Source organism: Arvicola amphibius, chromosome 3 (assembly GCF_903992535.2).
Source record: "Arvicola amphibius chromosome 3, mArvAmp1.2, whole genome shotgun sequence".
NCBI lineage: Eukaryota > Metazoa > Chordata > Mammalia > Rodentia > Cricetidae > Arvicola > Arvicola amphibius.
The window spans coordinates 52825389-52850971 of record NC_052049.1 but is presented as its reverse complement, the minus strand read 5'-3'; the positions used below and the strand labels follow the sequence as shown (position 1 = coordinate 52850971).

At 44.7% G+C, this 25583-nt stretch overlaps 1 protein-coding gene across 1 annotated transcript in view; it reads left to right on the top strand.

The window, feature by feature from the left end:
• The window catches only part of LOC119808719 (orthopedia homeobox), a 7831-nt gene extending 1132 nt beyond the window's left edge, over nucleotides 1-6699 (top strand). Inside the window, exons 2-3 of the mRNA XM_038321113.1 lie at nucleotides 191-600; nucleotides 6169-6699. Coding sequence (XP_038177041.1) covers nucleotides 191-600; nucleotides 6169-6699 — 941 coding nt within the window. The remainder of the gene's footprint in view (nucleotides 1-190; nucleotides 601-6168) is intronic.
• The last annotated feature ends 18884 nt before the right edge of the window (nucleotides 6700-25583 follow it).

The window sequence follows — 25583 nt, the reverse complement described above, 5'->3', positions numbered from 1 at the left end:
ATGTTATTTCAACCTAGCTGTCCAAATCCTGGGAAACCCGGCTGAGGCTGAGGCAGTTTCCGCGGCGGGGCGAGCGCGAGCGTGGGCACGGAGGGAGCGTGAATGGGGTTGAAGGAGAGCTGCTCAGGGAAGACACCTTGCTCCTGACCTCGGCAGGAAAGTAGTGACCGAGATCCCCTTCCCTCTTTAGGTATGAAAGATGCCGCCGAGCTTCTGGGTCACCGGGAGGCGGTGAAGTGTAGGCTGGGCGTGGGGGGCTCTGACCCTGGGGGCCATCCCGGGGATCTGGCGCCCAACTCGGATCCAGTCGAAGGAACCACTCTGCTGCCGGGCGAGGACATCACCACAGTGGGCTCTACTCCTGCTTCCCTGGCGGTGAGCGCTAAAGACCCTGACAAGCAGCCGGGGCCCCAGGGTGGCCCCAATCCCAGCCAAGCCGGTCAACAGCAGGGCCAACAGAAGCAGAAGCGCCACCGGACTCGCTTCACCCCAGCGCAGCTCAACGAGTTGGAGAGGAGCTTCGCCAAAACTCACTACCCTGACATCTTTATGCGTGAGGAGCTGGCGCTGCGTATTGGGCTGACCGAGTCGCGAGTACAGGTACACCCGAATTGGGCTGGGGGCGGGGGCGCTAGGCGGGACCGGAGGAGGAAAGCACCGAGGAGCTAGGTATTCTGTGCCGCTGCGATCCCGGCCCTTGCTGGACAGAAGATCACACTGGCTAGGATGATCGACAGGCCCCAGTGGACTATCTCCATTGTAGCCGCAGCTCCCCACCCACCCCGCAGAAACCCCTCAAAAACCAAAATCAAAACAATAAAACAAGCTCAGCTTTATGGGGATGCCGGGTCCAACTCTCGCCTCCAGAGAAGGGAACCTCCTTGTCTCCCCAGCAGCTAAGCCCAGTGCTCACCTTGCTCCCGCTCTCACTATTGACAAGCGTTTCATTACCTTGTAATGAGTTTCTATTACGAATTTGGATAAATGGGGGAAATGTCACAATTACATAGAAAACAGGAAAGATGAATTACTGTGCACTGGGTGCCTTTAAAAGAGGGGTGGCATACTCAGATTTCCGAGTGTGCTTTTATTTTCTTAAATGTCACCCTCTTAACGTTCAGGGAAAATATCCTTAGCTTTGTTGGGACTGGTCGGAAATACTATACCATCTATAAACTCTGGGATTTTAATTTTAACAAAATAATTTAGATTCCCCTAAGGATGAAGGCAGGAATTGAGCACTTCCTGTTTCAGATATCTGACCCGAAGAAGGAATTTTTTCAGGTCAGAAAGATTAACCTGTAATAGAGAAAATAGTTATTGTGTCCTTATTTTTATTCAACCCCCCTCCAAGTTGTAATTGTTTGGAATCTAGGAATTCTCAACTGTACCTCTTTTGAATATTTGGGGGAGAAAAGTATAAGATTAATGAATCCCAAATTCCTTCCTTTCCCTTTCAAAAGACTGACCTGCTATTTCATAGACAGGCACTTGGACGAAACCTTGCAGTTAGCCTGGAGCTATCCACGGTGCTGAAAATTTCGTCCCGGTTACTTTGGATTTTTTCTTTTAAAAACTGGGTGCCAAATTGACTAATTTGTTCAGACAGTGTTACTTGACTTTGTAAATTAATTTTAAGAACTTCAGTTCTCTTACATTTGATTGACCAGGAAATCAGAATTTGTTTCCATTTGGTGTTTTGTAGATTGTCTAATCGGGAATACGTACTTTTGTTCTAATAAGAAACAAGTATCACCAGGGTCTTAAAACGGTCAAATTAATAGATAAATATTCCAAATTCTTACTACATTTATTCAACAGAAGTATGGATATTCGTTAGTAAAATTAAAACTCTGAAAAGCTTGAACGTTGGGGCACAAACATTACACATATGAAGAGTACTAATTACACTGTTCAGGCATATTCCTGTTCTTTAAATCTTCACCTTACATGCTTCTTTAAGTGTGGGTTCAAATTGTTATAGAAATACACAAACTCAACACATGCCAATTACAGTGCTTAACTGTAGGCTCAGTATTGGAGAATAAAAGTTCATAAATTTACTTTTTGTTCTCAAGAGAAATCTTAACTATTAAATTTTGTTTTAAAGAGTGCAGTGCTAGTCTTAACCTAGACATATTGGTAATTAGTTCAAATTAAAATAGAACTTAGAATCACAAATAAAATATAATTGGAAGGCTTATTTTATGAAAAAAGAAAATGAGGTCTATTAAACTTTATTAGGTCTTCCAAAGGTTAATGACAGTGATTCTTTTCATAGAAAAAGTTATAAAATATACACTGTGTGGTAGTTATTTTGAAAAGGTACACAAAAGAATATGCAAGAAGAAAGAGATAAAGTGTGTTAATTGTTCTCTAGCATAATGTTCAACCGAAGATAATAGCTTGAGCCTACTGATAGAAACAATTTAATAGAATGGCAATTTCAATATTTTTAAAAATAATGTTTCATAATTTAAAAAGTAATCAGATTAACATAACCTTCTTAATTAGCATTTCACAATGATTAACATTATGTAACGTAATGCAAAAACAGTTTATGGAAAATGTATTTACTTCACAATTCACTGTACCATTGCTCCTTGACCAAATTCAAATTAAATAGTAATTGGTTTACATTCTTATATGATGAGTGCTTCATAGTTTTCTTTATAGTTAACAGATTGCCACACATTCTTTTCAGTGTGTGGGCCACTGCACTGATTAAAACATTTAACTTATTGCAATCGTATGTTTTCAAAGATGCTTTTTATTTTAGACTAAATTATCCAGTACACTTATTTTTGTCTTTATCTGGACTATATCACACTGTGAAGTATTTACTGAAGCACCTCTACTGATACCAAGGCCAATTCTGTGTATGATACTGCTCCCCTTTTCTGGCTAGTGTAATAAAACCATTCCTTTTATAGCATGCCATTATTAGAAACCAATTTCAGAATTATTTATAACCTGGAATGGCTTATTAAGCAGCAATGCGAGAATCATGCAAATTATGCGATCAAATGCAATATAATAAGCATAATCATTAGTCTCTAGCACGGATTAATTAACTTTCAATATTTTATTTACATAAAAACCAAATCAGTGAAATAACTTCTGCACAGTCAGGCTTGCCTTTCAATATTTTATACGAACAAAAATAATGTGCTGTAATTCCATTGACCGTGTCCCTCAGAATGGCCCTGTCACCTGCCACATCTTAATAGGGGGACAAGCTGAGAGTATTTTCTAGTTTTCTAATGGAATGAGAAATTGCATTTTCTTCCTCTCCCAGCACTATTAAAGTGTAATGAATTCGGCCCAGAGTTCACGGCTGGCTGATCGAAATGAACCTGAGATCTAGGCTTTAATACAGCGCCCCAGATTTCCTCCCAAATCTTCACATTAATCATTTGCTGGATTCCAATGAGGTCTTCATAAAGCATTTGCTTCAAGTGTGTGTGTGTTGGGGGGGTAATATTCGTTCTCTCTCCCCTTCTTTCTCTATTCCTGAGCCATTTATAGCTGGGGAATTAAACGGGCTATATATTTTAAAATACATTTACAGTATGTCTATATTACTGTAACAGCAGATATCATGAAAGTGGATTTTTAGATTCCAACCTCCATTAGATTCTCACTGTTGTATTAAGCATTTTCTGAGGAGAGCTGCATTTCAAACGGAGTACAAAGTTGAATCTTCGGCTGTGGTTAATGTATTTTCTGGAGTTGTCATCTGTGCTTTCTGAAAGCCTCCCTTAGGTTCTGTCTGCATTTTAACCCGTCATGCTCGAGTTTTCAAGTGGAAATATTCGCATTTTAAAAACATATGCATCACAGCTTGGAATGGAGGTGCTCAGAGGCCATGAAGATTTTTCCCCCTTGAATCTCAGTAAACCATGAAACATAAAAAAATTTGTAGTCATCGTTTGACTACTAACCCTCAAACATAATTGAGCATGATTTTTCGATTATTCCTCTAATATTTAGCCCTTTAACAATGGTTCTTTTCCTCGTGTGCATGAGCAGACTCTGGATTCAGAAGCTTTTTTTTTTTTTTTTTTTTTTTTTTTTTTTTTTTTTTTTTTTTTTTGGCAGCAGTGTTTGCTCTTGAAATCCTGCTGGGCAGTTTGATGTGGTTTTTCTTTCTTTTGCTTCTTTCTCCACTTCTTCTCCCAAGTTACCACCCCTGAAACACTGGCCCTCTAGGACTCACTAGCTCCAGAGAGTGTTAGGAATTGGTCTCAACTCTCTTTCAAAGTGCCCCTTGGAAACTGCAGGTGCGTTGGGAGAACATTTTGAATACAGCCAAGAGTCAGTCAAGGGTTTCCTCTTGTCCAGCTCCCCAAACTAATGTTGGGTGAGTCTTCAAAGGGTCTTTGGAACATTAGGTCCCCTTACTTTCTTTCCCCCCAAGGCCAAAGGTTGCTAACAGCTCAATTGGCCACATTGATCCCAACACCACCATAAGGGCCCTGCGGCCTCATTAATCGCTGTGCCACCAGCTCAAGAGCTGCTGCTAAGGGCTGCAGCATACATATCCATCCCCAGCACTGGGTTAAATGACAATGTGGGAGATGGTGTACACACTAGAGAAAGATAAGCCGGTGAGCAAAGTCGCAGGTGAGACAGGAAGACAGGCGTGGCTTCAGAGAGAACACTAGACTGTAAAGCTCTTCACACTTGCACGGCTATAATTCCTTGGTTTACCAAGAATGAAGGCAAATGGGTCCATATTCCTGACACTTTAACTTGCAAACACTACATAGGTCAGATTGCCAGGTAAATCACTTTTGGGGTCACAGATGTGGAGAACAGGTTGTGTTGGCCAAATTCTAACAGGACTAGTCAATATTTGATCTCTGTCCCGCCCCAATTTATATTTAGAATCTAGTTAGCAGTCATCCTACTAACTAGATTCTAAAGGAAAGCCTGCCAAGGAAGTGCACTGAGAATCCCCTCCTCTGAAAGATGAAATTCGAATCGGTGGAGATGGGACTTTATCAAGGTCAGATGGGGTGTCTATTATTATTCTCATACTGTGATAGTGAATTTTACATTTGTAGGAACATTTGTAGGCTCTGAAATTCCTGGGCCACAACCAGGAAGGAAAAATGAGGAGGCTTGTTTGAGGTATAGTTTATTAAACAGTTCTTCCTGGAAAAAGAAAAGATGCATCCATTGTCCAGCAAATTTAGATTTGCATTTTGACCAGTGAGAGTTCTAAAGTTGATTTCCTTTCCTTTGTATTTGCTTTAGTTTATAACAGAAGAGGCGGGTTGGTGGTGGTGGTGGTGGTGGTGGTGGTGGTGTGTGTATGTGTGTGTGTGTGTGTGTGCAACTTGCAGGCAGTAGAGGTCATGTTAGGGATCTGAGGTAAGTTACTGGGAAACATAGATGGAAGGGGTAGGGGGACTCTGGCTGCAAGTTCCAGCACACCGGAACTGCAGACAAAGGTGCCCTCACAGCATTTTGGGAGTGAGACGGGGAGGAGCGTTGTGGCAGTTCCACCAAGCGCTGAGGGAGGAATCAGAAATCAAGGTGGCAACCAAACACCACCGCAGCTCAGTGGCTCACTTTGCCACACGGGTCACTATATTAACCTTTCTGCTCTGTCAACCGTGATGTTAGGGGGTTTCCTTTGTCTTTCGATTTTGAAACTGTTTATGTCATTCGTGGCCTTTCATCTATTTCCAAATTTCCAGTGTTTCTGAAAATTCTATACCCCATCAGCGCTATAAGACATGCTATTAAGCCACATGGGTACTCATGTTTATCTTCATTTGTACACCTGTGGGTCGAGCCTTGACACATGCCTGCCTGCAGACTGGGGCATCCATACAATGCACAGACTATGCCAGAATGCAGGAGGTGCTGAACGCTGCACACGGTGGTATGTGTTCGCTCGGCGCATTCTGCGCCAGTTGGCACCACGACTTGAGAGGCCGCCGGAGTCTGCGCTTGGTGGCGGCAAAGGGGCCTCCGTCGTTCCGCAGAGGCGGAGAGCCCGGAGCTCGCGCTGGGCGTGGGGGCGTGTCGAGCCCGGAGCACCCGACTCAGCCAGGGGTCGAGTGACGGTGAGAAGCCGGACTCCCGGGACCCGATCTTCCACCGGGGTCGCTAACCTCGCCGGGTCTTGTCTCCCTCCCACTCCGCCCGCTGCAGGTCTGGTTCCAGAATCGGCGCGCCAAGTGGAAGAAGCGCAAGAAGACCACCAACGTGTTCCGCGCGCCGGGCACGCTGCTGCCCACGCCGGGCTTGCCCCAGTTCCCGTCGGCCGCTGCCGCCGCCGCCGCCGCCATGGGTGACAGCCTGTGCTCTTTCCACGCCAACGACACCCGCTGGGCGGCGGCCGCCATGCCTGGCGTGTCCCAGCTGCCGCTGCCGCCCGCGCTCGGCCGCCAGCAGGCTATGGCGCAGTCGCTGTCCCAGTGCAGCCTGGCCGCCGGGCCACCGCCCAACTCCATGGGCTTGTCCAACAGCCTGGCGGGCTCCAACGGCGCGGGGCTGCAGTCGCACCTCTACCAGCCTGCCTTCCCCGGCATGGTGCCCGCCTCCCTCCCCGGCCCCAGCAACGTCTCCGGCTCGCCCCAGCTCTGCAGCTCTCCGGACAGCAGCGACGTGTGGCGGGGCACGAGCATCGCGTCCCTGCGCCGCAAGGCGCTCGAGCACACAGTCTCCATGAGCTTCACCTAATGCCGCTGCGCGCAGCCCAGCCCGAACCGCAGGGCGCCACCCACCCCCCTGACACACCCTCGGCCGCGCCGGGCTCCCAGCTCCCCCGCCCGGTGTCCCGGGCCTTCCCGAGCCCCAGCGAGGCCGCCACACAAGTTCCCTTCCCGCCCCTTCCCGCCCGGCTGCCCGAGCCCAGCGCTGCCCGCCGCCCCGGCCTCCCGCTTGCCCAGGTCGTGCTCGCGCCCTCCTCCCGGCCTCTGCCTAGCGGCGTCCCCGGCCACACATTGGTCACTATCCCCCACCCCACAACGTCCCCAAGACCCCGCCTCGCCCGCGCCTCCCTTCGGGCTCTTTCTCTCCCAGCGCCTCACACCCCTGCTCCCGCGCCCGGCAGAAAGCATCCTTCCCGCCATTTTACTTACCAGGGAGTCGACTCAGGATCTGAAATCAGACACCAATGGACTGGTTTGTGGGCAGAAACACACCACACACACACACACACACACACACACACACACACAGACCCGCACCATAGCTCACGCTCAGACTCTACACGCGCGCGCGTGCACAGACACACACACACAGTGCATCTTGGTCACACACGGACGTGTTCAAGGTTCAGCACAATGTTAGGGATTTTTGTCTTAAAGGTGGACAAGCATCTGCTACCAACCGCCTCATCTGAGGGCCCAAATGATGTAATTTGATTTAACCCTGTATTCTTTCTCCGAACTCCTCTCTTTCCGGGACCACCACCCTGCCCTGTCTACCCAGTCACGTCCATGCAACCCTCTATTGGCTTACAAAAGACCGCTTTCGTTATAACGAGCCACAGCTCGGGTTTTTCTTTTCTTAAGCACAAAGGTGTGAGGGTATAGAAGGGAAGGCTTCTCAGGAGGAACATGCCAGCGAATTGGGTGGCTGGAGCAAACTGAAGCAGTTATGTGAGGAAGGAAGAGGTGATCTCTCCCATTTTGATAGGCCTTTATAGGAAGAGCAAAATACACACGTAAGGAATTTTTTTTTCCTTTTGTAAAAGCAAAGCCACATCTCTTTTCTAGACCCTTCAGGACTGGTGTTCGTTTGCTTCCTTTTCTGTTTTTCTCTTCTCGCTGCTCTGTGCCCTTGGTTGTTTTGTGGTCGTCCTATTGCGTCCTTCCTGCCCCCCTCGGCCTCCTGCCGGCCGCCCGTGGGTGCAGGCGGACATATAACAACCCTGCAACTTTGTACAGAGAAACACAATCAGCTCCTTCTGCATGTGCTGGTCAAATCCAAACCCAGAGAACAGAAGCGCTTTCTAAGAATGAACAAACGTGAAATAGGATGTTTTGTGTAGATAAAGCATTCTCGTTACATACTGGTCAATTTGTGATATGTTTTAACTTATTGTCTGTGCTTATTTATGGAATTTGGTTTTCTTAATAAATGTTTGAGCTAATATAAAGCATATCATTTGACTTTTCCGGACAAGTTTATATCAAGTTAAATGTAAATGGATAAAAATAAAATCATTTTCAGTATGTGATACAGAGAATGATGGGTTTTGGTGTAACTTTGACCGGCAGGATTGGGAGGGAATCTCAGAGAAGCGGGGAGAGGGTTAATTTCAACCTGTGCGATGGCGGTTGGGGTGCCAGGCCCTTCGCCCCACGCAGTAGACTTGGGTGTACTTTCTGGGCAGCCCCGCGAGGCCTCCACAAGGCTGCCTGCTGGGCAGTAGACACAAGCCGGGTCTGCAAGGCCTGCCAGGCAGGAAGTGCGGAAGCCGGGCCTGGCGCTTTCCACGCGAGCTCAGAGTCTCGCGAGGCTTTGGGCCTAAGGCCGGGCTCTGGGCAGGGCCGGAGGGCCACAGGGGGTCAAGGGTTGAACCGCTTTGGCGACGGGGTCGGTGGGTCGGCGGCGCGGAGGGCGCCCCTCGCGGACTGAGCAGGCCGCGGGTGAGAAGCCTCGGCCTGGAGAGCGAGAGCTCGGCCCGCGGTGCCGCCCAAGGCCGCGCCCGCTCCGGGGCAGCCTGGGCGCAGCTCCCCAGGTGTCCCCACGCTAAGCTCTAGCGTCCCAAACTGCCCTCGCGGGGACAAACGAGGGCTCCGAAGAGGTGGCGTGGACCCCGTGACGCCTGGGTCCTCCTCCGGGCTCCCCTGCTGGTCGGCTCTGGTTTTCCCTGAGGCCCTGCTCGGTGCCAGCTAACCTCGAAGTTAGCCACGTGCTCCGGGGATTGCCCTCAAGGCGTGGTAGAAATGGCTGTGTCTGCCATAGGCTGCGGGGGGTGGGGGGGTCGCCGGCGTGTTTCAGAATCGGAGGCAAATCGATATCACACTCTTGCTTTGGAAAACTAACCAAATCAATCTGAAATCTACTGGTCGTTATAGGCATTGAGAGGGCACCCCTTTTCCCGTGGGAAGACTTCTCACTTAGTTGCCAGAGTGTAAACCCTAAAATCACCTTTATTCTAGGCTACTCTTTTGTGTCACAGGGCTAAACATGAACCTTAAGAACAACATGTAATCATTACTCAACTACCAGAGCACAAATCGCCTTAAAGGTGAGGGCAAAGAAGAATGTTTTTTTTTTTTTGATCAAAAACAAAAACAATAAAGCCCGTGTGCTCCTATTACTTAAAGGCTCTTAATTAGAAGCAAGTCGGTGAGTTTACAAAGTATTGCAGTTCTGTATTTTCTAAAGAAACATTAACATATAAGGGGAAGTCTCTAATTTTGGATTTCATATTAAAGTGCAGCTTTTTGTTTTGAGACAGGATCTGGGTATGTAGCCCAGGCTGTCCTGGAACTTGAAGTGTTTTTCCTGCCTCTGCCTCCCGAGTGCTAGGAGCACAGGGGTCACCATGCCAGAAAAAAGTGGGACAATTCTGTACTTTTGGAATGTTTCCTAAAATTAAGAAGGAAGCCTTCTTGTTTATAAAGCATCAGGAGACGAAGAGTATTTTTTTATATGTCTTATGTTATCCCTTGTCTTATGTTAATGTGTAAAAAAAACCTTTTGGATACCATAATACCAAGTTGCATTTAAGAGATCAGTACAAATCACCATTGATGGCTTCACCAGTGAGCACGGAAAGTTGTTTACGAGGATGCTAATTTTACAGCTTTTTTATATTGCTATAAAGCATAACTTTATGATGTAGGAATGCAATAAAGGATGTTAAATGGAATCCTTAAAATTTGGATTCCTCAAAGACAAGGGAAATAGGATCTTTCATTTAAAAAAATGGGCTAACTCGGAATGCTGATGAGAAGCTGGCAATCAACTAAAGTGATAGAGGTTTTCAGAGACATTTATATTCTGTAATATAGTGTCTATTTGTCAACATCAAAATGAAAGTATACGGAGTTTTTCACTTGACATGACTCTGGAATAATATTTGTCTCTATGACAATTGTCCCCCCTTTTTGTATTAAGAATCCTGAACATTTAAAAATCATAACGTACTATTAGGGTAGGGGAAGGCTAACCTGGCCCAAGTGTTCAGGTTGCCAGTTTAACAAAGATAAAGCAGAGACTGAAAATCTCAATTATAAGCATGGAAGATTTTTGTTCTTTTGACGGAGAAAAAAAACCCCAACAGAATAATATTTCCTATTATTTTTACTCATTATTGAAAGCAAGTCCGACTCTCGTTTGGTAGCGCTATAGCTAAAGCGAGTAAGGGCTACAGTGTGTGGAGTGTAGACTACAGGTTAGCCGAGCACAGCACGCTAGGTGGCTGCCTCTGATGGACGCCTGACGTCTGTCACTACATGCTAGCCAGAAAAGTCAAAGTCTATTATGATGTAAGCATATGATTGCTTTATTTTTCTTATACATATGTATCATTGTATCTTAGTTTTCTTCTCCAAATCGGCACTAAGTAGCCTATGTATCATGCAAGTAATGGCGTAATAATGTAATTATTTACTTCTTCTTGTTGATGGAAAATTTATGATATAGGAATTCACCTGCTAAAGATGATGTTAGATAGTGAATGTAAAATAGGATGGAGAACAATTTGGGTAAATCTCGAAACTTACAAATCTAGATATACAGAAGAAAGAGAGATGAAATTCTGACTCCGCGGTAATTGGTATTTGTTGCTCTCAATGACTTTTCACCCTGAAAATGAAAATGTATTTTTAATCTGTATGGTGGACCTGGTGTTTTAATGTTTGGGATAATGAAAACACTCAGCTTACACAGATGTGTATCCCACCCGTGGCAGCAGTTAACCGGTCAGTTGAAAGAACGTAACCTTCCTTTCCTTCCTTTCAGACATAAAGATAATCTCATCTGAGGGCATTTATGTGAAGAAATAAGAGCATGGCATGGTGAAACTACTGGCTCATTAATCCTGGCATCTACTTCCTACAGGGTTCCTTGATTAGTTAGATTCATTCATAGGGTATTTCAGAGTTTTTGATTTGTCGCCATTGGCTAGGTTCACTGAGTTCAGGCTAAATTGAGCCAGAAGCAATGTTTATTAGTAATTTTGTAGTACAGGCTACCCTAATAATTCAACCCAGATATCTCATCTGAAAAATGTCCATTCATTCTGGCTTCTAATTTGGATTGCAGCTGTGTTCATGGGGAATTGAACGAGCACAAGTGACTGGCATGTATTTTCTAAATTATTAATATGATGGCTAATAGCTGTAAGCCCATCTTCATAGCCAATCCGGAAATCATGCTTCATTTCTAAAAACAAAAGCAGCAACAAAGGGGGACAACCCCTGCCTGGCTCTCCGCTCTTATCAGTGCAGAGCTCTAGGCCTGTTTAACAGAGAGAAGCAGAGCGATGCTTCGGGCCTTTGTTTTTGTTTTCTTCAGTTACGCACGCTCAAAATAAGGTGTGTGCTCATGAGATTTCCTCTACAAGAACATTAAGAAAATTCACGTATAAGCCACATAGAGGATCTTTTCCAGTTTTGATCACGTCACGGTCTTTAAGCAGTCACCATTAGTTGTTTGTTTAGCGAAGCTGCTTCTGTCATTCTCATGATCCGGGGTGCCATAGATCCACATTTCTGTCTTTAAGGCCACACCGGATTTGCATTACACTTGTTGCAATTGCTCTCGCTGCCATAATCTCACTCAGGTCTGTTCTGAAATAACGCGTAAGTACCAAGAAATACATAATTAACCTGCATGACATATGCAATATATGTTCTTTATGTCTTTCATTGAAATGTCATGGGGCTTTACATGCTTTTGTTCACAGTACTTACTGAAACTAAGATAAACTCAAGGTCAGACTGAAAAAGTGTCGAAACCCTTAACACTCACAGGATTATATATGATGCTTATGAAATTAGGATAAAAACAATAAGAAACTGAAAAACAGACACACGTACTAGAATTAAGTTCTTTCTAGACTTTTGTAACCATAGATTCTGAATGAAGTGAGTGAAGCTGAACTGACTTTTAAAAAAATATTCTTGTTCAATTTAATTAATTAGACAAAATTTGTGAGAGGCTCTTACTAGTCTCAAACTTGAAACAATTTTGCCTCAGCATTCTGAGTTCTGGGATTACTGTTTTTTTAATGTCAGGTATTCTGCCTATAAGATAGTTTGACATTTGTTTTAAAAATAGTATTTTCAGAAGGTGTTTATTTTACTATTTTCCCTTCAGTGCCTTACATTTGATTCCATGTCTGGTTCATAGAGAACATAATCTCACTTAAATCATGCCATACATATAAAGTATATTCCTGATTTTGTAAAGAAAGAAACAAAGAATCATCTAAGCTAAGTATTTTGCCAAAGGTCACATAGCAAGTGGCAGACTTGTCTCCTCAAGTCTGGTCTTCAGGATACTCAGCAGGGCAGTGGTGTGACGTGGCCATCCCTCCCAGCAGATTTTCAGGGAAAGAAATGGTCTAACTTTGAAGTGTAATATTCACCTTTGTAGTTTAAACAAGGGATGTGTTAGTGGGGCTTGATAGCAGGAAATAAGGTTCAAGCACCCAGAAGTCCCACTTTCCTCTGAACCTCATTCCTCTGGGAGTTGATTCAAGACCATTAAAATGTGCCACACAGAAACCTCTGTGCTGTGTGCAAAGTCTTTATCAATGAACTTGTTGCCTTGTGACATGAGTCTGGGTTGATGTGGCAAGAAACTTTCAGGACTGCTCTAGACTTTGAGAAAGGTGGTATTACAATGTGTTTCTAACACCTATTTTAATTAATGCAAGGAAAAAAAGGAGAAATGGCTTATCCTGAGTATTAACTATTTATTTTCATACAGAACCAACACCAGAAGATGCCATTATAAACTCCTGCAACTGACAAGAAGCTTATCTGAAACACAGGACCTACTCATTGTCAATCACACATATAAAACCTTAGCATTCAAATGGATCTTTAAAATCATGTGGTTGAGATTCCATGTCCCTGGCTGTCCTTTAAAAAATTTCTCCCATGTGGTTTTGAAGGCTATGGTTGAGGATGATATGGATTCTATTCTGGCCTCCTATAGGGAGGCCCTTGTATTAAGCCTGGTAGTCTGTCTGAGTTCTTTATTTATAATTTCACCTTATTAAGGACTGTCATATCTCTTAATAATGAAATGAATATTTTTTGACTTGTTAATACTTTCATGGGTCAGCATTTCACTTGGTGGCTATGGTAGAGTGCCCGGTCAACTCCCTGCCCCAGGTCCAGCACAACTACCAGCTGCTTCTTGCTCTCATAAATAAAAAAGTGTGATAAAAAAAGCTTCAGACAGCCCTTCCCATTGCTGAGTCAGTGGGTGAGCTGTTTGCCTTTGGGGAGGGATGGAGTCTGCTAGGGACTTGCAGTGGTTTTTTTTTCTTTCTTTCTGGTGGTAAGAGAAAGAAAATTGTGAATTAGTCTTAATGTTTTTGGCCCTGAAACTTCTTCAGCTGGTGTAGTGAGAACAACTCCCATTGATTCTCTTGATTGTAAGCCTAGCAAATGTGGGCACACTTGGGTATTCCGGGAACATAACTCATCTCTAACCAAATCTTATTTTCTCCATCATAAGGACCCTCAGTTTTATCATCTAACACATTTTTATTCTTACAAATCAATAACAAAATTTGCATTTATTCACAAGGCGCAAAGGTAGGGGTGCAAGAGGAGTATGTGACCTTCGAGCTCTAAAGGAGCTCACATAGAGCCACTGTGATTGGGGCCATAAGACAAATGCATTTAAAACTTATTTTTTGTGGCATTTTTATGGGTTGATCAATCACTAAGTGCTTTGATTTAAATCATAAATGCAACAGGAACCCAAAGAAGCAGAACATCACCGGGGAATAAATTCCTGGCAAGACTTCCTGCAGGAGGTAAGTTTACAGGACAGCAAGGTACTGATTAGAATGTCCTTCTCCCTTGCTGGGATTCTTTTGGGTCTTAGGTTTGCATTTATAAAGTATGTTTGGATGGTTATGTATCACCACTAAATAATCTACTGTCTTCTTAAATGTGCAAACTTTTAACTACATTTGGTCTCTAGTGATCAGGGCAAGGCATGATGGGTGATTTTCTGGACTCATTTTCATGGTGATTTGTAGTCTGATATAGTGCTGTGGGTAGGGTTACTGAATGTTGATGTCACAGTTCCCAGTATATAGCTAGATATTGATTTGTTGGCACTGTGTGTATGTGTGTTGTTATAGTTTTTTGTTAACTTCACACATCTAGGAAGAGAGAATCTTGACTGAGAAAATTTCATCATCAGATCACTGTGTAGGCAAGCCCATGGGGTCATTTTCTTGATTAATAACTGATGTGGGAGGGCCTAGCCCACTGTGGGTAGTGCCATCCCTGGGCAGGTGATCCTGGGAGAGAGCCATGAGGAGCAATCCAGTAATGTTCCTGCATGGTCTCTGCTTCAATTCTTGGTCCCATGTTTTTGCTTGAGTTTCTGTCTTGCCTTTGCTCAATGATGAACTGTGATAGGGACGTGTAAGTCAAATAAACCCTTTCTCCTCAAGTTGGATTTGAGTCATGGTCTCTATCACAGCAAAGTAGGCAGTATATATATAGGCAGTTAAAAAAGGAAGGAGAGAGAGAGAGAGAGAGAGAGAGAGAGAGAGAGAGAGAGAGAGAGAGAGAGAGAGAGAGAGAAGAGGAGAGGAGAGGAGAGAGAGAGAGCTGTATGACAATAAAGAAAATCCCTCTGGCTTCAAGTAACATGTCTTCATTCTCACAAAAAGAGATCATCCATGTCTCGTGGTGAGCACAGAGCTCACTTCAAATAAACTAGTCACCTGTGGGAGGCTAATTACCTTTTCCAAAGGACTGAGGGACCATGTAGTATCTTCAGAAAGGTAATTTAGTAAATGGTGCCCTGATATGTTGGAAGAGCTAATATGCCACTCTTGGAAACTCCAGTGAGCAGATTGTTTTCCACAACAGAGAGAGGAGCACACACTTGCCAGGAAGCCGTCTATCTTAGATTTCCCTGATGGAAGACTTAAGAGCATCATTTTCATTTTAAACCTAGAAGCTTCCCTGAGAACTCTTTGTGTGCTATGAGACATTTCAGATTTGAAGAGTTATGGCAAGGGTTTTCTCCTTAGGCAGAACTGCAAAGGATAACTTTCTGGTAGGGCTTGCTTTGGCACAGGTTAAGAGATTATTGCTTCTTGTCTCAGGGTTACTATTGCTGTGATGAGACAACACCACCAAAAGCAACTTGGAAAAAAAGTTTTATTTGGCCTATGTATTCTAAATCATGATCTATTGAGAGAAGCCGAGGTAGGAACTCAAACTCAAGCCCAAGTGGGAACCTGGAGGTAGGAGCTAATGAAGAGACCATGGAGGGATGCTGCTATAGGCTTGCTTCTCATGACTTTTTAAACCTGCTTTCTTATAGCACCTAGGACCACCAGCTCAGGGGTAATGTCACCCACAGTGGACTGGGCCCTCCCACATCAGTTACTATTTAAGAAAATGACCAAGGGTTGTGGTGCTCTCCTTTAATCCCAGCATTTGGGAGGCAGAGGCAGATGAATTCCCGAGCTTGGGACCAGCCTGGTCTACATAATGAGTTCTAGGACAGACAGAGCTCTGTAGAGAGACCCCCCCAAAAAAAACGAGAGAAAAGAAGTGCTCTGCAGGTTAGCCTACAGTTTGATCTTTGTTGTTATTGTTTGTTTTTAGAGGCAGCCTTTTTCTGTTTGACAGTCCTGGCTGTTCTGGAACTCACTCTTTAGGCCAGTCTGACCTCAAACTCACAGAGATCTGCCTGCTTCTGCCTCCATATTTCTGGGGTTAAAGGCATGTGCCACATGCCTGGTTTACAGCTTGATTTTTTGGAGGCAATTTCTCAATCATGGTTCCTTCTTCTCAAGTGACTTTATCTTGTGTCAAGTTGACATAAAACTATCCTTCTCAATGACATAGATTTTTCTTTTAGTTATAGAGAAACAGTTCTGGCCTGTTGCTACTCTGAGATGTTGGGAACATCTCAGAACTGAGAATAAATGCAGTTCTGAGAATAAATGCTTTACCAAATATAACTGTAGTCATTGATTAGCCATTATTGACAGGGTGATCCTGGCCCAGCCATTTCTAATAATGGTAGTCCTCTGTAAAAGTGCTTGCTGATCAGTGTCTGGGCTAATGTTATTTAATTTGCTTCTTTGTTCTTTATCCTGGGACTCTGGTTTGACTCTGAGTCAAATCAGTGTGTTGGCAAAGGGGTAGAAAGGCAAGTGTGTAACATGAGTGCCTAGCTGAAAAGTTGTGTCTCTGACAACGTCCCTAGCCTCCTTGTAAGTAGCACCAGGGAGGGAGCTGGAACTACATAGGAATTGTTTTCTGTGGTTGGGAACTGACTGGAAAATGTAGGAATGTAACTTTTCTTAGCAGATATGAAAAATCATCGGCCAGTAGCCTTGGGTTTTATGTATCATTCAATAGAGTATGCTTGCTCCATAGTCTTAATCTAAATGGAGAAATTTGAGTGAAAGAACAATCTAGACAAATTCTCACATAGGAAGTGTTCAATACATTTTAGTGAGGTGGATTCCACTCAAAAGTACCAGTTTCTTATGAAAGGTTAGCTTGGCAACTGGCCACTTAGAAGTCAGAATGGAGTAATGCTATTTATTTTTAATATTTGTTGAGTTACCAAGGCAGTGCCAGGTGTTTGTGACCACATGAGAGAATGAACGGAATGTGCAGCCCAGTGGTTATGGGCAGCTTGATGGCTGCTGGAATAAACGCATGTTGACAGATTAGGAGGCAGCTCTGTTCCCAACCTCTTCTCATTTGTGCATGAGATTAACAGTTCAGGTACAGGGAGACCAGTGAGGTACCTTCAGCTTTCTTTCCTCCTTAGATGTTTGTAGGGTCATAGGTCAATTTTTTTGCCTCTTTTTAAACAGGAAATTAGTTGGATCATTTACATTTCGACTGAATAAATTTACAACAATATACTGATTTACAATTGTAAACTTTAATTTTAGTATAAAAAGAATGTTTTTAATTCATCTAAAAAACTTCTAAGCATATAAGTGTACCAGCGCATTCTGCAGTATGAAGAAATGATACATAGCTGAGATGCCTTGTTTTGCATTGTTTGAAGATGCTCAAGGAACTGGAGAAAAAAGAATGGAGAAAAAAAAATCTCTGTATGTGGGACGTGGAAAATTGGATGTTTGATTATTTAAATTGTAATTTAAATATATGTTTTGTTTCCCAAACATATTTAATCACAGAAGAAAAAGGTGCTGGATGTGATTCTCTCTTATTAGCCTTGCAGCTCAGATGGAAAGGGGTCCTCTGATGGAAAGGTTCCCCAGCGAAAGTGTTACAGTTCTGCTCTGCTGTGCTCTGCTCTGGCTCTGGCAAAAGTAGTTACTTCTCTTCTGTGCCCCTGTGAAAGAAGGCTTCCACCCAAACCTCATTCAAGAGATTTGTAGGGAGGGAAGAATTCAGGAGGGTGGCTGCGTCTGCTAGGATGAAAAAAAGGCAGCTCCTAACTGAACAGGGACAGGGCTTATTAATATAGAGCTCCTTAGAGGTAGAATTTTCCCAGGGTGAAGATTTTCAGAGTGGGAATTGGTTGGATTTCAATCCCTGAGTTTGGATAAATTCAGAGATGGGCTGGATTTTGTGCTCAGGGATTGTGGTCAGGGACAGAGTGTGTTTCTTTGGCTCTGGTTTCAGGGCCAGGGTGTGTTTCTTTCACTGGCCCTTTTGCCCTACATGCCCCTTTTGTTTATTAATAAACAACTGGGGACTGGGAAGGGGGCAATATTATCATTAGATTACTTCCTGTTGAATTGGGACGCTAAGGTTCTTTGAGCAATCTTGATCTTCATCGATAGGATGTAACCGGGTGCTACAGGCCTCTAGCTCCATACCTAGAGGCTGGTAATCCTGTAATAGTAACTGGTTAAAAGTCTGGTTAGAAATCTTTTGGATCTGTTGTTAAAGGAATCTAAACAAGAAGTTTATAAAGCAGGGTGCAATTAGTAGGATTAAGAAAAGGAGGAGAGCCGGGCGGTGGTGGCGCACGCCTTTAATCCCAGCACTCGGGAGGCAGAGGCAGGCGGATCTCTGTGAGTTCGAGACCAGCCTGGTCTACAAGAGCTAGTTCCAGGACAGGTTCCAAAGCCACAGAGAAACCCTGTCTCGAAAAACCAAAAAAAAAAAAAAAAAAAAAAAAGAAAAGGAGGAGAAACGATTTATTTTTATTTCACGTGCATTGGTGTTTTGCCTGCACTTATGTCTGTGTGAGGGTATTGGAACCCTTGAAACTGGAGTTGTGACCTGCTATGTGGGTGCTAGGAGTTGAAACCACGTCCTCTAGAAGAATAGCTGGTAATCCTAACCACTGAGCCATCTCTCCGGAGACAGTGGGACAGAACTAATGGGAGATCACCAACTCCAGTTGGAATGGGACTGATGGATCATGTGACCAAACCCGTCTCTCTGAATGTGGCCAACAGCGGGGGCTGACTGAGAAGCAAAGGACAATGGCGCTGGGCTCTGATTCTTCTGCATGGACGGGCTCTGTGGGAGCCTTTTCAGCTTGGTCGATCACCTTCCTGGACCTGGGGGGAGTTGGGAGGACCTTGGTCTTAGCATAGAGTAGGGAACCCTGATGGCTCCTTGGCCTTGAGAGGGAGGGAGGGGAGGTATGGGTGGAGGGGAGGGGAGGGAAGGGGGAGAAAGAGGGGAAGGAAGGGGGAGGAGGAGGGGAGGGAAGGGGGAGGAGGAGGGGGGGAGATGGAAATTTTTAAATATAAAAAAAAACTATGAGGAAAAAAAAAAAGAAAGAAAAGGAGGAGAAAAGGGGTTAGGAAGGGTAGCATCCAGTTCCATATTGAACTGTCAGTGACCCACTAGCCAGATGCATCAAGCTGTTTCTTACAGTTTTGAAGATCTGTCTGAAGCTGTCAGATCTTATCTTTTCTATGCCCAATGGGTTAACATTAGAAACAAGGAAGAGATAAAGACCATCTCTCTTTGCTGTTAGTAAATCTAGTACTCATCAATCTTGTAGTACTACAGTGGCCAGTGAGTTTATTTGGCCCTGGGGGGTTAGGATGATCTGAGCCACCTATTGAATCCCGAATGAACTGTGAGGAAAGCCAATGGGCTGAATTCTCACCAATCGCTTCCCCTGGGCTCTTTTTAGGAATTTCAGTCCTAACACACAGTGCCAAAGTCTCACTTGCTTTCCAAGACCCCTTCATGTCTTTTTAAAACAAATACCACATAAATGACTCTTATATTACAAGTTTGGCTACCAGCACAAGGCATGTTCCTGTATGAATACATAGAGGCACAGCTCTAATACCTTATTAAACAAAAACTGTCTTTTAAATCCATCATAAATCCTGTTTTTATGACTTTTCTTTTTAGTACAGGAATTATCATACAGAAATAAAGAAAACAGGCCTTGGTGGTAAGCCCAGTGAAGGAGAGATGGATAAGGGAGTTATAGGGAACTAAATCTGCCTTTGGCAGCCTGATTTAATTTCCTGACTCTATTAGGATGGGCTATTGATTAGAGGTGAGGGTCTCTCGGACTATAAACATCTTTATGTAAGAGCTACCTCAGGTAGGTGTAGGTAAGAAGAAATAGAGGAGAAAGCAATTTTAGATATAAAAGATTTTTGCATCATTTGTGCAGTGGCAGAATTTGTCATCACTGAAAACTGAGCATGCCAGTTGTGGCCAGTTGGACTGCACTGAGGCCAGAGTGAGGCTTTAATAAAATCAGAGTCTGTGGCGGAAGAGGGGATGGGCGCAAAATGAACTTGGCTGGAGGGAGTTCCTGTAAGCTCCAAGTGGGAGCTGAGAGGCAGGAGGGACAAGGTTGCAGAGGTCCACATGGACTTAAGGAAGCTGCAGGAGCTTAGCAAGCAGCTCTTGGGGAGGAGGCCAGAAAACAGGGAGGGTTCCAACAGAGGGAGAGGAGCAGGTATCTTAATACCTAGAGAATTGCCCACATGGTGAGGCCCTGGAGGGTATAGCAGGCTCCAGGAGTCAGAGAGGACATTTACCAAGTAGGCAAAGAGAGATGTCTGCTTCAAGCAGCTGGAGGGAAGCCACGGCTGGAGAAGTAGGCTCTAGAATTTAGAACCAAATATGAAGGGTAGCAGAAGCAAATGATCTGCATACATATTAAGAGTCAAATCAGCACTGTGAGTCCTTTTGAAATGTCAAGACATGGGTACTATGGGATGAAGGGAAATTACCGCTGAGTACATAAGTCAGAGATCCTGAACCAAGTGCCAGATTCCATTGTTGTTTTTTAAATTTGAGTATGAGGCTATTAATGGGAGAAGTGGGGAGCAGAAGATTCTTTCTTAGGTCAGAGATGAGAGACTTAAATCCCCTGAGGATTTGGAGAGAGAGAGTGGTATTAAACTTGGGTTGTATATTTTGTGGGTTTTGTAGTTGAATGACAAGTGGGTTATGTTTGGCTATCGAGAGGTTTTGGGTGTCCCGTACCCTAAGAGGGCAGTGAGGGAAAAGGTGTGTCAAGATTGTGTGGTTTGGAGGAGGGAGAGGAGGGGAATGACTGGTGAGCCTGGGGTCAAGAAGATGCGGGGAGCAAAAGAAATAGAGGTTCCCACTTTGGTTAGGAGGTCCTTTCCCAGAAAGGGGATTGGACAGGGTGATACCACTAGGAAGGAATGGGTAAGGGGGATACACCTAGAGATACAGTTAAGGGATGGGGTTTGGTAAGCCTGGTAAGGCTGTCCCTTTACTCCAACAATAGAAGAACAAGGAAGGAGAGGTGGGTCATCAGAACCAAAAAAGTGGAAGGTGTCCATAAGGAAGGAGGTGGATTGCCTTGACACTGTGATAACTACCTGAGACTCCCTGTCAGATGGCTATGGCCAGGTCAAGGGAGCCTAAGCCCCCTTAGTCATTCATGGTCAAACCAAGGAGGTTGGATGAAGAGTGATCTGGGCTTAATGGCTTCATACCTCAAGGGACATGGGGACAGTCAACACTCTAGGACCCTCCTTAATGGCACCTTGGACATGGTCAGGTGGTTTACAAGGGTTCAGACAGGCCTGGGCCCAGTGACCTTCCTGAGCACATTTGAAACAAGGACACAGAGGTTCTTGGGCTTTAGGAGGCCAGGGAGCCTGGGCTTTTGTTTTGGTCACTGAGAATACTTATCCATCATCAGATATTCAAGAAGCTTTTTCTTCTCTCTCATGATACATATTGAAGGTCACAGTTATTTAGGACTTCTGCCTGTGGAGTCAGGGATCCTCTCACTAGACATTTAAGTTTGGCCCTAATATCAGGAGAAACTCTGGGAGAAAATTTAGGTCTAAAATTTAGGTCTAAAATTTAAAATTTAGGTCTAAAGGAGTTGCTTCCTATCTGGGGTCTCAGGATCCAGACTGGTGTAAGAGGACCTTTGTGAGGTAGTTTAGGAATTGAGATGGGTTTTCATGCCTTTCCTGGATGACCCCTTGGACTTTTTCAAAATTTATTGCCCTAAGGGCACCCTTGTGGATACTAGCTGAGAGGCAGGATATAAACCAATTCCTAGCTAGGGTGCACCCTAGAATATTGTAGTACCATTCAGGGTCCTGGTCAGGGACTGCTCTAACCTCAGCTGGGTGGATGCCATCAGTTTGGTGGAGTTCATTTGCATGGACCCAGCCTGGTCCCAGACTCACCTACGCTCCTCTAGAAGATTGTTGGTAAAATCATATAAATCATAGGATGTGAAGTAAGATTGGATACTCCATTGGTTAACATAGAGCAAGGCCTTACATGTGGTAATCTAGTTCTCTGCTTTAATGCTGCATGCTTTGCCCTGACTGGTGGGCAGCCCGTCGCTGAGGAGGGAGAAAAAGAAACCAGAGAGGTTAGAGAGAGAGAGAGAAGGGCCTAGGGTTGAGGTTGATAGGAGGAGGTTCGGGAGTGTGATGGAAAATAGTGGGGGCATCATCTGGTTTGGGCTTCACAGTTGTTTCCTCCCTGGTTGGTTTATCCCAAAATGGAACCATACCACATGGTTCCTTTAATATTAGCTAAGTATAGATATCCCAGTATTGCAGATTTTAGATTTGTAGCCATACCCAATGTGCTTACAGATCTTGATGTAAGATTTATGCCTTAGCAGAAGTTTTACAGAGAACGAAGCCAAAAGCGTACGCGACAAGTAGCAGAAGTCCCTGCTGGGAATAGTCCTCATGCTCTTCTTTCTCTGTCAAATAGCAGGTGGCTCGGCTGATAATGGGACAGAGATTTTGGAGGAAACCTTTCAAACAAACATGCTTGGTTCCAGTGGAGGGGGAGCTGTACCCCAACTCCAGAACCAGCCTTTAATTGAAGTGGGACAAGATAAAACAATGGTCCAATGCCATTCATACTTAAAAAAATCTGAATCCCTGTAAGACTGAATTCAGTAAGCTAAGAACAAAGAAGGCTTAAAGATCGAAAAATTTTGAGCCCTAGACACAGAGGACCCTTCAGGAAGGTGCCGAGAGATGCACCAGCCCGAGTATATGCCAGGTATGTGCATACTGCAGTGGGCCTGCTCCTTTCCTTTCTCCTCTCTGGCTAGATCAGGCTTCCAGCTCCCACTTTGCAACAAGCTTACAGACCCATCAATGCTTACTTAAAAGATAGGACATTTACACAGTGTGTCAGGTAGAAGAGCAGGCGAAAAACAAACTGGGCTTGGAGTGGAGAAAAGATAAAGCTTGAATGTAGGGAAAGGGGAATCTCTTTCCATTTCTGCGATGGCTCACAGTACTTGTAAAGGTCCCAAATAATATTGGTATCTAGGGTTCTATTGCACGGCTATGTGGATTGATTATCTAAGGGGTATTGAGGCCAAATTTGATTGCAAAGGCAAACGAGTTTAGGGCCCTTCAGATCGGTTGCCGGGTGTAGAGGCTGGAGGTTTTCTAAGAGGCATGAGAGGGTATGGAAGACACCACTCCCATGGATGAGAGAAGGAAAATGCCACTGTAACCTGTAGTTGTGGGCATCCCTAGGACTCAGAGAGGACCAAACAAGGACCAAGCTGTTCACTGGATCATCACCACACTCAATGGGGGTCAGGGCTTAACCTGGCTAAGCCAGCAGAGAGACTCGGAGCCTGGTACCAGGGCTTTTGTAGAGGCCAGAAAGAAAGAAGAAAACAGAGCTCTATTGAGGGTGTTGTGGAGAGGGTCATCTCATCTATGGGAAAGGGTTGGGATGGGGTTGCAAAAGGCATGAGGGATTACGGGCAACTCCAGAGGGAAGATGGGAGAAGAGGGCAGGAAGGGGTGCAATAACCCAGTTGGGCCTAAGGAAACTGCAGGGTTGTAACTAGGAGAGTTGTGGGATGGGGTCAGGTAAAGAGGGCCACCAATAAGAAGGTACTATGGTTTAAGGTACCATGGCTGGAGGTACCTCCGCCTCCAAGAGTACCAGAGAGGTGACAGACACTCATTGGTCATTTGCTCGGACGCAGGAAAGTGTTTACACTGACCAAATCTTATGCCATTGCTACTGGGTTGCTGAGCAACTGGTGAGCCGCAAGGTGAGTCCGCAGCGGGTGGATTGGAGATGAGGGATAAGATCCCTGTGAGGCTCAGACCACAGTGGGGAGCACAGGCACCAGGAAAGCCTATCCGAGTTACAGCATCAAATGTAACATAGAAGCTCTGATGGAAAGGGATCCTGGCAGTCAGGAGTCAAGGAGTACTACAAAGTCCCCGTAAGGTTAGCAGCTTACAGGCCTACTCCAGGGAAAGGTTTCCCCAAAGTAACAACTCTGCTCTGGCAAGGGAGGGCTTCCGCAGTGAAGCCCGCACAGTTCTGCTCAGATACCTGGAGTGTAGCAACCCTGCTCTGCCGTGGGAGGGTTTCCTCAATGAAAGTGTTACAGTTCGGCTCTGGCGAAGCTCCGGTGAAAGAAGAAAAGAAGGTCGTCGCCCAAAGTTCAAGAAATTTATTGGGAGGGAAGAATCCAGGAGGGTGCTGCTTCTGCCAGGCTGGAGAAAGGAGCTCCCAAATGAGCAGGCACAGGGCTTCTTTAGGGCTTCTTCGGGATGGAGTTTTTACAGGGTGAAGATTTTTTTTTCAGGGTGGGAATTGGTCTTATTTCAATCCCTGAGTTTGGACAAGCTCGGGGACTGGCTGGATTTTGTGCTCAGGGATTGGTTGGTTTTTGTGCGGAGTTGGTGAGGGGCAGAGTGTGTTTCTTTGACTCTGGTTTCAGGGCCAAGGTGCGTTTCTTTCACTGGCCCTTTTTAGCCTTTTGGCTCAGTCTTCAGGGCCACGATCTGTTTCTTTTACTGGCCCTTTTACCCTACACGTCTTTCCTTAGCGTCTCATTTAAACAGTCTGCTAGGGCTTGATCACCTCAAACTTTCAAAATATACGCACAAAGGCACCATTAGCATTGGGGATGTCTAGACGAATTTTAGGGTTTTAGAGTGACTTCTGTTTTGGGCTTTCCCATGGTCTCTCTTTCCCCATCATTCATTAAAATTCTCTCTTTTCATCTCTGCGCCTCTGCATAGAACCGAGTTCATTGCATTCCCAATACCGTCCTTAGAAATTTCTTCCCCCTTCCCATGGTTCCCTGTTGTTCTCTTGAGACACTAGTCTGTATCCTCCACTCCCCCAATTTCTACTGCTCCCGAGACACCTGGAGCTGTCTTCCGAGCTGGGAGGAACAGAAGCTGGATCTGGTGCTCAAGCACCAATCAGGTACCTGGGATGAGGGAAATAGGGAAGACGGGGACTTCATGGGTTTGTAACTCAGGAGAATCTGCCCTGGAGCATAAGGTAAAGAAACAGTAAAGTCTGAGTTTGGGAAGAATCAGATCCAGGGTTCATCTTAGTTTGTGGGTATTGGCCTGAGTGCATGGTGTATTATACTAAGTGGTAAGAAATAATTTGTTGAATAAATGACACTGGAGTGGTACGAAATAATTGTAATATTGACTGATATTAGGTATCAGAAAAATGAGGGATGAAAAATTGCATACACATGTGTGTGCACGTGTGTTTGCTTATGCATGTGGATTTCTGATGTCTTTATCACATCACTGTATTTTTTTTAATTCAGGATCTTTGAACCTAGAACTCACCGATTTGGCAAGACTAGCTGGGGTTATCAGCAAGTTCCAGGGGTCCTCCTGTCTCTGCTTCCACAGTGCCAAAATTGTGGGCATTGTGTTATTTTTATGTAAATGCTGGAGATCTGAACTCAGGTCCTCAGGTTTGTGTGGGAAGCACTTTACTGACTGAGCTACCTCCCCAGGCCTGTAAAAATCACATTGATATGAGCTGCTTATTACCGTGAGGCACTGAAGCAAGTCTATGTAAGGTGAAATATTTTCAAGTGAGGTCTGGCTTCTCTTCTGTAAATTCTGCTGATGGTAGGAGGATGACTGGTCATCTCCTCTGCTGGTGCTGAGTAGTCATACAAAGTTTAGACCAAATGTG